This window comes from Manis pentadactyla, assembly GCF_030020395.1.
Source record: "Manis pentadactyla isolate mManPen7 chromosome 15 unlocalized genomic scaffold, mManPen7.hap1 SUPER_15_unloc_1, whole genome shotgun sequence".
Lineage (NCBI taxonomy): Eukaryota > Metazoa > Chordata > Mammalia > Pholidota > Manidae > Manis > Manis pentadactyla.
This window is the reverse complement of record NW_026644588.1, coordinates 1,195,666-1,212,557: the sequence shown is the minus strand read 5'-3', so window position 1 is coordinate 1,212,557 and position 16,892 is coordinate 1,195,666. Positions and strand designations below refer to the sequence as shown.

The following is a 16,892-nucleotide window of genomic DNA, read 5'->3' as shown; positions in this document are numbered from 1 at the left end:
ATGCTTTTGGTTCTATAATCATTGGCAGCAACTGAAATAATACGTTTAGACTCCGGAATCTTGCTGAACTTCAAAGTCTGAAATCACGTCTCTAAAACCTTGGGTCACCAGCTGCAGACACTTCTCAGAAATCTGAGAACACCCGCCTTAAGGGTGAGCCAAGCCTTTCCCCTGCCCTTGGAGAATAGGAGCACGGCCTCCCAGCACCTCCTCCAGCGCCCTTTCACCCTGCAGGAGCGGGTGAGGGGCGCAGTGCTTCCAGGCTTGGCGAACGGTTAGAACTACATTACCCAGAGGTTCCTGAGCTGGGGGCCGTTGTGGTTAGCCAATGAAAGCTCAGGAGATGGGCAATTCCGGGGGCAAGCCTAGCGTCCGGAAAGGGCTTTCGGCGTCCTCCCCGGGGAGGTCGTTTCGGCCCCGTCTGGGTCTGTGCGCTGGGTGACTGACGCTGTACCTCCGGGTCGGGGTTGAGAAGGTGCGAGAAGAGGCGCCGTCCCTGCCGTAAGGAGGCGAGTGTAAGGCCCCGCGACGGCGCCCGCGGGCCCCGCGGCAGGGCAGGGATCTCGCGTGCTTCGCCCGGGTCGCCTCCTGTGCTCTGCGCCCGGAACCGCTGCTCCCACAGAGTCCGATGGCGGCGGCTGCACCGAGGGGCCCGCATCAGGTACCTATCCGTCCCCGGGACTCCCGCCCAAACCCACCCACGCTCGGGCCATAAGTGCGGGGCCCTGCTCACGACCCGCCGCCCAGGCCCCGGGCCCGGTACTAAAGGCGCGCATAGGCGGGTCCCGTGTTCTGAGCGCAGGTGTGACGGCGCGTGGGGCCGGTTACGGGCATGGGATCTCGGGAAACCTGGGATGAGTCATGCGTCTTTAAGGGACAGAGAACTGAGAGGGAGTGGCGCCTGGAATGCCAGGCTAGCCTCTTAAGGCGGCTGGGAGCCATTGAGAGTGGTGAACAGAAAAGGCCCCAGCTGACCTAGTCTTCTGAAGGTTTATCAAAAGCCGCACAGAGGAACAGACTGGAAGGGGAAATAGTAAGAGGCACAGGGGTATTTAGTCCTTGTACAGTGCCACACAGCTAATAAAAGTCAGCACTGAGGACCGAGACGCGGAGATAATGCAGACATCCAAGGTGAGGCCGGCTCCGGGCGGCAAGGAATAGGGAAGCCCGGAGCCCGTGGTGCGTTTCACGATCGCCCGTCTCTCAGAACTTCCCTCTTCACACAGATTATTACCGGTACAGCGGCACTTACGGACCCTGCAGCGTATTTATTCCAGAACTTACTGGTCCTGATCCTGCTCTTGAACTCTGTAATTGTGGTGTCCTGGGACTCTTATCCTTCCAGGCCTTGGGCCTGGGGACCCTGAGCAGATCCTAATCTCAAGGTCCTCAGACAGGGTAGGGGTTTTATAGAGTGGTCCCTCTTGCTGACAGCCAGCGGAATGAGGTGTGGGGGAAGGATGCCCCAGGTACACATGCCTGTGTGCAGGTGCTTGTGGGGGAGACTGAGCCGGTTCCAAGGAACCTTCCCTTCCTTTCTCATATGAGCACAGAACCATGGGGCAGGACTCGTTACTGGGGTGGCTCCCTGAGAGCTTGGTGTGTGTTCTGCTGGTCTCAGGAGTGCTTTGGAGCAGAGGAGGGGGGTGATCTGACCCAGTTCTCCAGGCTCTGTGGCTGCAGCATGGACAGCGGACAGCAGGTATGAGGAGAATGGCAGGAAGACCAGGGAGGAGGCTACTGCGGCAGTCCAGTGGGTGTGGATGCTCTGGGCCAGTTGGGGGGATTGGAAGTCGGAGAAAAGGTTGAATTCTGTATCATTCTTTTTTTTTCTGTCTTAGTAGATCTTGTATTTTCTCATTCAGAAGGTAAGAGAGACGTCAGGGATGACTAAGGTTTTTGGAAAAGTTCAATGACTGGACGGATGGAAGCTCCATCAGCTGGGACGTGGAAGCCTGTAGTACAATTAATTTTTGCTCAGGATATTAGTGATGATTTCACTGTGTTGAGAGTGTGAGATGTTTTGAGGAACAAATTAGTAGAGTGGGTAGCTGGCCACACAGGTATGAAAAATTGGAGGATAGTATGCGGACCAGGGTGGAGCGGTGTGTCCAAGCTCAGGCCACCTAAGCAAAATTCCTGGGAAGTCCAAGATCAAAGCACTGGGAGATGTGTTTCCCGGTGAGGGGCTCTCTTCCTGTCTTACAGATGTCTGCCTCCTCACCTTAACCTCACACAGCCTCTCCTTGGTCCAGCACAGTGGAATGAGCAGAAGATGTCTTCCTTTGCTCCTAAGGGTCACACCCTTATGACCTAATCTAAACCTCAGTACCTCCCAGAGGCCCCACCTCCAAATAACATCGTACTAGGAAGTAGGGCTTCAACGTAGGCATTTTAGGGGGATGCATACATTCAATCCACAGCACTGTGGGTCACGTTTACTGGAATAATCCTGATGATGTTCATAGCAGACCAGGAAGTCTGAAGGTTGGGTCTCATGCTTGGGCACCTGGTGGAGGTGATAGACATGACAGACAGAGGAGAGAAGGGGCACTGGGAACAGCGTGGAAGAGAGGGCGATCTGGCAGGTGGCTGAGGCTTCTGAGCATTGCGCGCTGCTGGCCGAGAGGAACAGGCTTATATAGGAGTAACTGAGGCAAGATGACAGGTCAGTCATCCTGCTTATTCGTGGCTGGGGGAGGGGGTGGGGGCTCACCAGGATTTTTTTGTGTCAGGAATTTGAGTCAGGCAGGAGGGTTAGTTAAGCAGCACAAATGGGCATCTGGAGAACTGAATCTGGGGTGCAAAGCCTCTCAGACTGTCTTTAGGAATGAGGGTAAGAAAGAGAGGAAGGTTGTGACTGGTGAGAAGTCAAGTGCAGTAAGTGGGAAAAGGTCTTGGGTGTATGAGTTCCAAAAGGGGTTCTGGGGGCTTGAGGTCGAGGCGAGTAATAGAGCCACGGTAGGAAGCCTTTAGGGCAGGACACTGCACTGCCACGGCCAGGGGCACCATTGGAGGTCTGGGGTGCTACTAGGTCCTGTTTTATGTAGGAGGGACAGGGCAGTGCATTTGGTGCAGGACAGGGAAGAGGCAGTAACCATGAGACAGACATTGGTAGAGTGATGTCCAGGCCGTGAGATGTGAACTGGCGGCGTGAGTGCTCTGGCATTGAGGATATAAGGATGAAGTGTGAGCCCGCCCCATTGGCTCTGTCTGAGAGGCATAACGTGGGAGACTGTAGGACTGCCTGGCCAGAGGGAGTATGTCCCTGCAGGCCGTGCCCAGAGCTTCGGTGCTGCCTGCCTGCCTGACTGCTGTTGCTGTGGTTGGACACGGGGATGAAAGGGCCTAGGAGGAGAGTTCTTATCAGTGGTGTCAGGCCGCAATCTCTCCTCTGATATGGGGAAATGAGAAGGAGGGTGAGCAGAGGGCAAATGAATGAGTGGGTGAACTTGGGGTCCTAGGAGAAAAGTTGATCATGGAGTAAACTGTCCCCATTATGGCAGGGCTCTGTGACCTTTGAGGACGTGGCCATTTACTTCTCCCAGGAGGAGTGGGGGCTCCTTGATGAGGCACAGCGGTTCCTATACCATGACGTGATGCTGGAGATCTTTGCACTTACAGCGTCCCTCGGTAAGGCCTTCATATTCCTCCCAGTCTCCTTAACTGGTCCCTCCCTATCTCAGAGGCAGCTCTGTCCTTTCCACAGCCAGCCCATGGTCTCTGCTGACTTCCCCCACTCCCTTGGAATATGTGCTACGGGTGCCAGCACGAAGCTGTGTGCACCCCTCAAGCAGCCCTACCACCTGCAAGGTGCACAGCCAAGGATCTGGGAGTCCCAAGTCTGGCAGGCAGCCTAATGGATGTTCCCTAGCTTGCCTTCTCCCTGGCAAGGTGACTGTCCAGATCCCTGGAATCTTGTGCCCCATGTTCTGCCTCCTTCCTGTTTTTTTTTTAAGTTGAGATTTAATTGAGACATACAACATCGTATTAGTTTCAGGTGTACAACATAGCGATTCCATATTTGTATATATTGCAAAATGCTCAGCACAGTAAATCGTTAACATTCATCAGTGTACAGAGATAAAAAATTTTTTTTATTGGGATGAGAACTTAAAGGATTTCCTCCTGACTGCATGTGTTAGGAATTGCAAGCAATGTCGTGGTCACTGTGGGCTTTTCTTGACAGACTGCACTTTCAGATTTTACTGTAATGGGTCTTTCCTTTCTGTGCTCTGCTGATTCCAGAGCTTCTCTGGGTCTGTGCTGGCCACTCACCTGTGTTGTCTTTCCCTGAGGACTTGCTTCATTCAGGTCCCATGTAGTTTCACAGATGGAGGTGCAGGGCGAGCCCTGGTTACTTAACAGAGTGGACATGCCAGGATGCTGTCAGGAGGCCTGGCCCTGGTGCGTGCCAGCTCAGGGAGGGCATGACATCAAAGCTGTGTTCACATCATGCCAAGACCCTGCCATGTGTCCACCAGTGTTTTGGTGCAAGTGCCACTGGCCACATCACTTTCTTGTGCATAATTGACATTTTCGTAATTTGTCCTTTCAACTGTGACTTCCAGTCCCTGCCTGTCCCCACGCCTCTGACCTCCGTGTATCGCTTATCCTCTCTACTGTACAGTCTGCAGTTCTCCCACAGTGATCCACACACAGAGTGTTGTATGCACATATTTTCAAGTTGTCCTTGAACACCATGTACTCAGTTCTGAGTGTATTTCCCTGTGCCTGGACATAGCCATCTTTCTGCACAGCATGGCCATGTCCCTGGCTGACAAGGTCCCTGCTGAAGGCTGTTGTTAGGCAGTGAGTCAGTCATCCTGCCTTTGCTCCCTGTGTGACACCCATATTTGTGTGCCCTGTATCCCAGAAGGTCTCCCTTATTCTGTGATCTGTAGAGGCCCTCTACTGCAAAGCGGCCCTCCCTTCAGATTGCTGCCCATGAAAACATTCCCATGGATTCGTTCTTTGATTTAAATGTATGTGTATGGCACACATTTTTGTTGACTTCTCCCTCCCACTGGTGTTAACCTTTACCGTATTAGCATTTCTCTGCCTTCAGATTGTTGGTGTGGAGCAAAGGATGAGGTACCTTCTGAGCAGAGTGTTCCTGTAGAAGATGCCAGGACTTCCATGGCAGGTCCATTGACTGAGAAGACCCATCCTTGTGAGAAGTGTGTCCCAGTCTTGAAAGACGTTTTACACCTGACTGAGCTCCAAGCAACATATCCTGGACAGAAACCATACCTGGGTGGGACATCTAGAGGCTTATGGTACAGTGAAAACCTTCGCCAGTACGAAAAGTATGACAGTGGAGAGAAAATCTTCAAAGAAGACATGGACAGGGCCTCACTTGTGACAAGCTGCAGATTCCATGTGTTGGGGAAGCCCTTCACTTGTGGGGAGGGTGCAAAGGACTTTTCAGCTCTATCAGGCCTTCTGCAGCACCAGGCCACTCCCAATGGTGAGAAGGCACATGGCAGCATCAAGCATAGGGAGTCCTTTAACAGTGGGAAAAGTTGTAACAAGTGGGTTGAATGCAGGAAAGTATTTAGCAACCCTCACACACTTCACCACCCGAGAGTCTGCACTGGAGATGGTCTTGATGAATGTAGCATCTGTGAAAAAGCCTTCCGCTGCAAATACAAACTTAATCAGCACCAGGAAGTTCACACTGGAGCAAGGCCATATGAGTGTGGTGAATGTGGGAAATTCTTTAGCTACAAAAAAACCCTCACTGAACACAGAAGAGTTCACACTGGAGAAAGGCCTTATGAGTGTGGTGAATGTGGGAAATTCTTTAGCTGGAAAAGCAAACTCATTCGACACAGGACAGTTCACACTGGAGAAAGGCCTTATGAGTGTGGTGAATGTGGGAAATTCTTTAGCCGCAAATCCTGCCTCACTCTACACAGGAGAGTTCACAGTGGAGAAAGGCCTTATGAATGTGGTGAATGTGGGAAATCGTTTAGCTACAAAGCCTCCCTCATTCGACACAGGACAGTTCACACTGGAGAAAGGCCTTATCAATGCAATGAATGTGGTAAATCCTTTAGCCGGAGTTCTGCCCTCCTTCAACACAGGAGAGCTCACTTGCAGTAAATGTGGGAAATCCTTGAGCTGCAATTCTGACCTGTCAACACCAAAAATGCACACTGGGAAAGGCCTTAGATACTCAAAGAGAATTTGTTCTTACCGTATTAAGTGTAACTGTTGCGGAAAAACCTCTGTGAGAAGCCATCTGTGTGGGATTCACATATAAAGTATAAAAGTCATTTGAATACTTATATCTGACTTGATTTTTTTATAGTTCATGATTCATGGTCAAAACAGAAACAGTTTCTGTGATATGAGTGCCCGTGCATTGTTCCCTATGTAAGAACTTGTTCGCTATGCTTCAGAAGATTGGAGACTGTTGAGAGTTGGATTTGATGATTGTGCATTGAGTTCACTATACAGAATTTTATCATTGTTAACAACCATTTGATCAATAAATATGAGAGGTGCCCTCTCAGCACCACTCTTGTGCTGTTACGCCTTCAGTCCCCTTTCTGGTCCTTTCAGGTCTTCAATAACTCATCGCATCTCCTCCCTTATCTGTGGGTCAGAAGCAGGGAGGGACCGACAAGTGGCGCCTAAACACGGACTGTTGAATCTCAGAGAGGGGAAGCTCCACTCCGGGCAACCATTAAAAAGGACAGCAGGGAAAGCTCCGACGATCGTGGGTTCCTTAAGGCTCCGAAGAAAACACGCGTAGGGGCAGGATTGAGACGTCAGGGACCCTATAATGGGCCAAAATGAAACTGAAGCAGCTAAACTGGAGGATTGTTTAAAATTACTCCGTGCCCTCCTAAAAGCATCAGGAGTGAAAACTTCTAAAAAGGACTTTGCTCAACTTCATAAATATATTAGAAAATATTGTTACTAGTTTCCACCACAGGGGACCCTTAGACAAGCTGATTGGGATAATGTATTAAGAGACTTTAAAAAGGCTCACAGAAGGGGATGTTATCCCTGTGCCTGTCTGGTGTTTATGTGATCTGATCACTCGCCTTGCAGCCTTTGCAAACGTCCCCCCCCCCGTCTGAAACCAAGTCAGACACACACGAGTGTGAGAGAACTCTTGGATGATGTGGTGAAATCAAGTAAGCGATCTTCATCCCCACATTCGTCTGACTCCTCCTCGTCCTCCTCTTCCTCTTCTTCAGAGACTGACGATGAGAGTTATATTTGTTCCTCTTCTGAAAAATCCTTAGCCTCTGTTCCTGCTGCGTCTCCTTAGCGGCAGCAGTAAGTAAAGCCCAGTGGGAGGGTGATATAGATGCTTATCTGACACCCTTAGTAGCACCAGTTAATTTAACTCCTTTTGGGCCAGGTGACGATCCTGATTTTCCGCAAGGAGGGGTCAAAGCACTTTATACACCTATTCCTTACAAGACATTGAAAGACTTTAAACAGGCTGTTTCCTCTTATGGTACTAATTCTCCATATGTTGTGGGTCTCTTGGGGTTGGCAGATCAGGAAAGGATGATTCCTCACGATTGGGATTTATTGGCTCGTACTTGTCTAGACTCTTCTGAATTTTTACAATTTAAAACGGTGGTATGAGCACAAGCTTGGAGAAACCAGCATGCCGATCCTGCAGTTCTTACAACTGCTGAACAACCAGCAGGACAAGGAGACTGGCTGCAGATAGAAAGACAAGCTGGGTACGATGACACGGCAGTAACACAAGTATGTCTGTGTTGCCTAAACGCCTAGGGAAAAATACAAGCAGCTGGAAAGCCTGCCTTACCATTTAGTAAAATTAAACAGGGCTCTTCAGCCTATACGGGATAAATGGCATCAGCTTATATCATTCATTATATGGATGATATTCTCATAGTCCTACCTAAACATTTATCTCTCAACACTATTCTGAGTGAAACAAACTGGATTAAAACAATGGCGATTACAAATAATCCCAGAGAGAATACAAATACAATACCCAATGAATTAGTTGGGGAATAAAATTCAGGAAAATTCAATAATCCCTCAAAAAATTCAAATAAGGAGACATCGTCTTAAAACTTTAAATGATTTTCAAAAGCTCTTAGGAGATATCAATTGTATCTGACCATTATTAGGAATTCCTACTTATAAATTACAACATCTTTCAATTCCTTAAAGGACCCCCAGATCTTAGTAGTCCTAGAGACTTAACCTCAAAAGCTGTGGAAGAACTCAAGTGGATAGAACAACACACTCAAAAGGCTCGATTATCAAAAATTGATTTACACAAACCCTTACTCTTATTAATTTGCTCCCCATTCTCCCACAGGATTGCTCTGTCAATGGATGGTTGGTTAAAATTTGATATTTAGTATCAAACTAAACCCCCCTTACAACCTTACATTGACAAAGTAGCCTCCATTATCCTGAAAGGACGACAGAGACTAAGACAGATGACTGATCAAGACCCTCACTCCATTATTCTTCCATTATCTAAACAATATAATGCAAATATTTCAAGAAAATACTCATTGGCAAATTGCACTTTCTGATTTTTTAGGAAATATTGACTGTCACTACCGTAAGAATAAATTATTTTCCTTGTTTCAGCGTCATCAATGGATCCTTCCTCAAAACACTTCTCCTAATCCATTATTAAATACTGTTACCTGTTTTACAGATGGTACAAAATCTTTTAAAGCAGCCTATACAACTTGTTCTGGTTTGTAAAAAACTTCAAACGTCTTTCACTTGTGCACAGCAAAATGACTTCTTTGCTGTATTGGAAGCTCTGCTAGATTTTCCAGGTCCTCTTCACATTGTCACTGACTCTCCTTATGCTGCCTTTCTGTTCCTCTATTAGAAACCGTGACATTGGGCACCATACAATCTCCTACTAACACTTTATTTTCTCAATCACAGGCATGTATCCATCATCGTCTACATCCTTTTTCATCATTCATATGATCACATTCTAATTTACCATGTCCTTTATCATACTGTAATGATAAAGTAGACAAGCTTGTTTCTTTAGTTAATTACTCAGCAGCTCAACGCTATCATGACCAGACTCATGCTCCCTCCTTTAAGTTACAGAGACATTTTTTGCTCTCTGAATCTGAAGCTCAAAATAGCTTGAATTCTTGGCCAACCTGTTCTCAAATTAATTCTCCTCACAAGCTGGAACCGTTCCCAGGGAACACTTCCAAATGCCGTATGGCATTGGATGTTCCTACTGTTCCTGAATTTTGGAACAATTAAACATATTCATATTTCTATTGACACTTATTCTTCTGCTTCCTGGGCCACAGCTTTAACAGGCAAACGATCTCATCATGTTTTTACTCATCTTTTACAAGCATTTGCAGTACTAGACGTTCCTGCCAACCATAAAAACTGACAACACTCCAGTTTACCTCTCCTCTGTGCTAAAGAAATTTTTTCAGCTATATATATCTGCGGGTCAGAAGCAGGGACCGACACACCTCCTTGAATCTTATATCTGGATACCACACACTTGAGTATCTCCATAAATTTCAATGATGTAGGGAGCATGTGTAACCAACCCAGGGTCTTTGCCAGGTTTATACTGCTAGTTTCTGTGACAGAAGCTGTTTTATCTCTATTACCTGGCAGGTCCACACACTATGTGTTAGTCACCATCCTAGTGTGCTCAGCAAAGCTGACCTTTGTGCCCTCCCAATGGTTGGAGGAAGTCATGGGAATCCTGAGCTCTTGTTGAGTCTTGTCCTTTCTCTCTGACAAGTTAGGGCAGGGACCTGACCCTGTGTTACCGCTGAGAACACTGTCTGGGTTCTGCTGGCGGCTTGCAGAAAAGCACTGACTCTTAGAGCACAGTTGTCTCAGGTAGTGCTTGTGATGGGGTTTTCCATCTTCCAAGTCACCAAACCAGAAACTGCCTGTTACACATGGCACTGCTTTGTGCAATAATAATGGTCTTTGGGCACTTTTAATCCTCGAAATTCTCTAAACTGTGTGGGGTAATTTGAAAAAGTAATAAGGCTGCCAACCTGAACAATAAACAGCTTTCATGGGGATCCAAATGTTGGGAGCCTCAGAAGGGACAGTATGATGGCCAAATATGGAGGGCTCCAGTTTTTACCAAGTTTGTGTCGCTACCAAGGCCTCCTAGGGAAGACTGCACCGTGGTCTTAATTTTTTGCCTGTTGCCAGAGGCCTGTGACCTCAGAGGTCACCCTGAAGAAGGGGCAGTTGTGACAACCTCCTGTGCTTCTGGAGATTGAAAAGGCAATATTTTATATTCTTGCTGAAGTTGCTACTATCTATTTTTTGTGTATACTCAATACAAAAATGCCAAAATGCAAATGTAAATTTGGTGATGAACTTCCAGAAGAGTAAATAATTAAATGTGGTAAGAGTCCTTTTCAAGGTCTTTGTGTGACATGCAACTATTCATTTAATGTTGAAAATGACACGACAGATGTAGATCAACATAAACAATTAAGCATGAGAGATGTATAATTTCCTCAACTAGTATCAAACCAAGTTAAAACTAATTTTTATAGAGAAACTTAGATTAAGGAGGTAAAATACTATTAGGAGAGGTTGTAGGAAACTTCCACACTGTCTATGATCAATCAGCTCATACTTCTGTTGAGCCTCTGTCTCTCTGATCAACGTTCAATGGACACATGAACAAAATAAACTGGAAGTGCCAACTGTAGAAGCCATGTTACAATCTATCGTGGAAATCCCATGGAGATATGGTCTGTATTGCCTGTCACCACAGACCCCAGCCTCCACCAGGTATGGTACCCACAGAAGTCCCTTGTACCTTGCTGTTAAGGGCAAGTCAAGTCCACAAAGATGTGGCAATCAGCACTTGTCTAAACAATGCTTTGTGTTGAGTTTCATGGGTTTTCATTCTCAGGTTGATACCTGTTTTGTTATTGGTTCCTAGATGTTTGGAATCCTTGGGGGATCAGGCTACTCATTTTAAGACATTTTGGCTGTCTTATGAGTTACTGTTTTTCTGAGCTGTCTTAAAGTGTTCTTTGCCATAAGTGGAATCATGGGGTAAAACATAGGTACTGCCCTGTAAGCCTGTTGCTCAAGCTAGCCTCACAGACCAGCGGGTTTGCAGTTCTCACTCTACTGGCAACTATGGGGACAAACTTGCTCTCGAGAAGCTGAAGGCCTTTCCTCTCAGATCAGGAAGAAGATAAAGATGCTTACTCTCATCACTTTTATTCAATATAGAATTAGAAGACCTAGCCAGAGCAAATAGTGAAGAAAAAGAAATTAATGGCATACAAATTGGAAAGAAATGAGTAAAATGGTCACTTTTTGCAGATGAAATGACACTATATAGAAAATCCTATAGACTCCACACAAAAATGCTTAGAACTGAGGTAATTTGCCTCCCACAAACCACCTCTACATGGTATTTTAGAGGAACTGCTCTAGATGGCAGTGCTCCTAAAAGACCACAGATGAAAACACCCAACATATGAAAAATGGAGGAGGAGGAATAAGAAGGGAGAGAAATAAAGAAGGATCAGTGTTTATAATAGCTAAATAAGTTTGTAAAGGTAGACACTAAGATGCTAAAGAAGCTAACCTTGAACCTTTGGTAACCACGAATCTAAAGCCTGCAATGGCAATAAGTACATATCTTTCAATAGTCACCCTAAATGTAAATGGACTGAAAGCACCAATCAAAAGACACAGAGTAATAGAATGGATAAAAAAGCAAGTCCCATCTATATGCTGCTTACAAGAGACTCATCTCAAACCCAAAAACATGCACAGACTAAAAGTCAAGGGATGGAAAAAGATATATCATGTAAACAACAGGGACAAAAAAGCAGGTGTTGCAGTACTAATATCAGACAAAATAGACTTCAAAACAAAGAAAGTAAGAAGAGATAAAGAAGGACACTACATAATGATAAAGGGCTCAGTCCAACAAGAGGATGTAACCATTATAAATATATACGCACCCAACACAGGAGCGCCAACATTTGTGAAACAAATACTACCAGAATTAAAGGGGGAAATAGAATGCAATGCATTCATTTTGGGAGACTTCAACACACCACTCACCCCAAAGGATAGATCCACTGGGCAGAAAATCAGTAAGGACACGGAAGCACTGAACAACACAGTAGAGCAGACGGACCTAATAGACATCTATAGAACTCTACATCCAAAAGCAGCGGGATATACATTCTTATCAAGTGCACATGGAACATTCTCCAGAATAGACCACATACTAGGCCACAAAAAGAGCCTCAGAAAATTCCAAAAGATTGAAATCCTACCAACCAACTTTTCAGACCACAAAGGCATAAAACTAGAAATAAACTGTACAAAGAAAGCAAAGAGGCTCACAAACACATGGAGGCTTAACAACACGCTCCTAAATAATCAATGGATCAATGACCAAATCAAAATGGAGATCCAGCAATATATGGAAACAAATGACAACAACAACACTAAGCCGCAACTTCTGTGGGACACAGCAAAAGCAGTCTTAAGAGGAAAGTATATAGCAATCCAAGCATATTTAAAGAAGGAAGAACAACCCCAAATGAATGGTCTAATGTCACAATTATCGAAATTGGAAAAAGAAGAACAGATGAGGCCTAAGGTCAGCAGAAGGAGGGACATAATAAAGACCAGAGAAGAAATAAATTAAATTGAGAAGAGTAAAACAATAGCAAAAATCAATGAAACCAAGAGCTGGTTCTTCAAGAAAATAAACAAAATAGATAAGCCTCTAGCCAGACTTATTAAGAAGAAAAGAGAGTCAACACAAATCAACAGTATCCGAAACGAGAAAGGAAAAATCACGACGGACCCCACGGAAATGCAAAGAATTATTGGAGAATACTATGAAAACCTATATGCTAACAAGCTGGGAAACCTAGGAGAAATGGACAACTTCCTAGAAAAATATAACCTTCCAAGATTGACCCAGGAAGAAACAGAAAATCTAAACAGACCAATTACCAGCAACGAAATTGAAGCGGTAATCAAAAAACTACCAAAGAACAAAACCCCCGGGCCAGATGGATTTACCTCGGAATTTTTTCAGACATACAGGGAAGACATAATACCCATTCTCCTTAAAGTTTTCCAAAAAATAGAGGAGGAGGGGATACTCCCAAACACATTCTATGAAGCTAACATCACCCTAATACCAAAACCAGGCAAAGACCACACCAAAAAAGAAAACTACAGACCAATAACCCTGATAAACGTAGATGCAAAAATACTCAACAAAATATTAGCAAACCGAATTCAAAAATACATCAAAAGGATCATACACCATGACCAAGTGGGATTCATCCCAGGGATGCAAGGATGGTACAACATTCGAAAGTCCATCAACATCATTCACCACATCAAAAAAAAGAAAGACAAAAACCACATGATCATCTCCCTAGATGCTGAAAAAGCATTTCACAAAGTTCAACATCCATTCATGTTAAAAACTCTCAGCAAAATGGGAATAGAGAGCAAGTACCTCAACATAATAAAGGCCATCTATGATAAACCCACAGCCAACATTATATTGAACAGCGAGAAGCTGAAAGCATTTCCTCTGAGATCGGGAACTAGACAGGGATGCCCACTCTCCACTGTTATTTAACATAGTACTGGAGGTCCTAGCCACGGCAATCAGACAAAATAAAGAAATACAAGGAATCCAGATTGGTAAAGAAGAAGTTAAACTGTCACTATTTGCAGATGACATGATACTGTATATAAAAAACCCTAAAGACTCCACCCCAAAACTACTAGAACTGATATCGGAATACAGCAAAGTTGCAGGATACAAAATCAACACACAGAAATCTGTGGCTTTCCTATATACTAACAATGAACCAACAGAAAGAGAAATCAGGAAAACAACTCCATTCACAATTGCATCCAAAAAAATAAAATACCTAGGAATAAACCTAACCAAAGAAGTGAAAGACTTATACTCTGAAAACTACAAGTCACTCTTAAGAGAAATTAAAGGGGACACTAACAGATGGAAACTCATCCCATGCTCGTGGCTAGGAAGAATTAATATCGTCAAAATGGCCATCCTGCCCAAAGCAATATACAAATTTGATGCAATCCCTATGAAACTACCAGCAACATTCTTCAATGAACTGGAACAAATAATTCAAAAATTCATATGGAAACACCAAACACCCCGAATAGCCAAAGCAATCCTGAGAAAGAAGAATAAAGTAGGAGGGATCTCACTCCCCAACTTCAAGCTCTACTATAAAGCCATAGTAATCAAGACAATTTGGTACTGGCACAAGAACAGAGCCAGAGACCAATTGAACAGACTAGAGAATCCAGACATTAACCCAGACATATATGGTCAATTAATATTTGATAAAGGAGCCATGGATATACAATGGCGAAATGACAGTCTCTTCAACAGGTGGTGCTGGCAAAACTGGACAGCTACATGTAGGAGAATGAAACTGGACCATTGTCTAACCCCATATACAAAAGTAAACTCAAAATGGATCAAAGACCTGAATGTAAGCCATGAAACCATTAAACTCTTGGAAGAAAACATAGGCGAAAACCTCTTAGACATAAACATGAGTGACCTCTTCTTGAACATATCTCCCCGGGCAAGGAAAACAACAGCAAAAATGAACAAGTGGGACTATATTAAGCTGAAAAGCTTCTGTACAGCAAAAGACACCATCAATAGAACAAAAAGGAACCGTACAGAATGGGAGAACGTATTTGAAAATAACAGATCCGATAATGGCTTGATGTCCAGAATATATAAAGAGCTCACATGCCTCACCAAACAAAAAACAAATAACCCAATTAAAAAATGGGCAGAGGAACTGAACAGAGAGTTCTCCAAAACAGAAATACAGATGGCCAACAGACACATGAAAAGATGGTCCACATCGCTAATTATCAGAGAAATGCAAATTAAAACTACAATGAGGTATCACCTCACACCAGTAAGGATGGCTGCTATCCAAAAGACAAACAACAACAAATGTTGGTGAGGCTGTGGAGAAAGGGGAACCCTCCTCCACTGCTGGTGGGAATGTAAGTTAGTTCAACCATTGTGGAAAGCAGTATGGAGGTACATCAAAATGCTCAAAACAGACATACCATTTGACCCAGGAATTCCACTCCTAGGAATTTACCCTAAGAATGCAGCAATCAAGTTTGAGAAAGACAGATGCACCCCTATGTTTACTGCAGCACTATTTACAATAGCCAAGAATTGGAAGCATCCTAAATGTCCATCAATAGATGAATGGATAAAGAAGATGTGGTACATATACACAATGGAATACTACTCAGCCATAAGAAAAGGGCAAATCCAATCATTTGCAGCAACATGGATGGAGCTGGAAGGTATTATGCTCAGTGAAACAAGCCAAGCGGAGAAAGAGAAATACCAAATGATTTCACTTATCTGTGGAATATAAGAACAAAGGAAAAACTGAAGGAACAAAACAGCAGCAGAATCACAGAACTCAAGAATGGACTAACAGGTACCAAAGGGAAAGGGTCTGGGGAGGATGGGTGGGTAGGGAGGGATAAGGGGGGGAGAAGTAGGGGAGTATTAAGATTAACATGCATGGGGGGGTAGGAGAAAAGGGAGGGCTATACAACACAGAGAAGGCAAGTAGTGATTCTACAACATTTTGCTATGCTGATGGACAGTGACTATAAAGGGGTTTATAGGGGAGACCTGGTATAGGGTATAGCCTAGTAAACATAATATTCGTCATGTAAGTGTAGATTAGTGATACCAAAAACAAAGCAAAAAAAAAAGGGGCAGTTCCTGTGTGGTAACCTCCAACGAGTTCTACACAAGGGTATAAAGGGCATATAAAAGTGTAGGCAAAGGGTCTGTTTGTGTTTATACAGAGGATCAAAGCCTAATTGGGCTACCCCGAAATTGAACTAAGATACGATATGAAAAAGAACTTCCAACATCTGCACTCTCTGGAAGACTCATGCCAGAAGATGATCATCAAAAAACCCCAACAAAGATCCACGCACTGCTACAGCTGTAGATGCACTCATCCCACCAGTTCCTGGACTTGCCATGGGAATGAGGAAGGAGATATCTAAGCTGACCTGTGCATACAGTAAAACAACAAATTTGACTGGATCTATACTGTTGGAACTCAACCAAGAATTTGGAGAAGTGCAAATTGTAGCACTCCAAAGTCTTACAACTACAGACTATTTACTGTTAAAAGAACATATGGCATGTGAACAGTCCCCAGGAATGGGTTGTTTTAATTTGTCTGATTTCTCTCAGACTGTTCAAGTTCAGTTGGACAATAACCACCATATCATAGATAAGTTTTCACAAATGCCTAAGGTGCCTAACTGGTTTTCTTGGTTTCACTGGAGATGGCTGGTAATTACAGATATGCTTTGGTTATGTAACTACACTCCTATTATGTAAATGTGTGTGCGCAATTTAAGTAGTAGCTTAAAACCTATATATGCTGAAGTTACTCTACAAGAAGATTTGTCAAAGAAATAATCAATCTTCCCATGTTTTCTTCAGCCAGTTACTTCTATAGCTTTTCTTCTTCCTTCCTAATTACAACCCTTAAATAGAATTCGTGCCTCATATAAAATTTACCGAGTATCATAACTCCTCCAAGTGGTAAAGATACCTCAAGACAAATGCTGGGCATAGAAGCCACAGGGCATAAATATGCAAAGAAGTAAAAAGCTAACCTTTTCAAACAATAAGGCTTCCCTCTCACTTACCAACTTCACATTTCCCTGTATGGCCCCGGAAGATGACTGTTTAGCCAGAGACGGGTAAGATTCCTCAAGGGAGGAACAACCTAAGACAGGCACAGTCGCAGGGGGGCCATCAGGTGAGAAATTGG

At 44.4% G+C, this 16,892-nt stretch overlaps 1 protein-coding gene and 1 pseudogene across 6 annotated transcripts; one reads left to right on the top strand and one right to left on the bottom strand.

Moving 5' to 3' along the window:
• Positions 1-16,892, bottom strand: part of LOC118920340 (zinc finger protein interacting with ribonucleoprotein K-like) — a 122,058-nt pseudogene that overhangs the window by 12,259 nt on the left and 92,907 nt on the right.
• On the top strand, positions 357-6,540 carry LOC130678864 (zinc finger protein interacting with ribonucleoprotein K-like). Of its 6 annotated transcripts, none has more exons than XM_057496534.1 (3): positions 357-661; positions 3,507-3,633; positions 5,052-5,162. In XM_057496534.1, exons 1-3 carry the CDS (start codon positions 629-631, stop codon positions 5,120-5,122), a joined length of 231 nt encoding a protein of 76 aa, XP_057352517.1. In that variant the 5' UTR covers positions 357-628; the 3' UTR covers positions 5,123-5,162. The 6 variants fall into 6 exon arrangements, with proteins under 6 accessions (XP_057352517.1, XP_057352512.1, XP_057352513.1 ...); XM_057496529.1 differs by having other exon boundaries at positions 371-661; positions 5,069-6,540; XM_057496530.1 differs by lacking the exon at positions 357-661 and adding an exon at positions 895-1,131 and having other exon boundaries at positions 5,069-6,540.

Bases quoted from the DNA above. Each gene is read 5' to 3' on its own strand.
- LOC130678864 (XM_057496529.1), top strand. From the start codon at position 629: ATGGCGGCGGCTGCACCGAGGGGCCCGCATCAG. The intron at 662-3,506 runs GTACCTATCCGT...CCATTATGGCAG, and splicing joins CACCGAGGGGCCCGCATCAG to GGCTCTGTGACCTTTGAGGA. The intron at 3,634-5,068 runs GTAAGGCCTTCA...CTCTGCCTTCAG, and splicing joins TGCACTTACAGCGTCCCTCG to ATTGTTGGTGTGGAGCAAAG.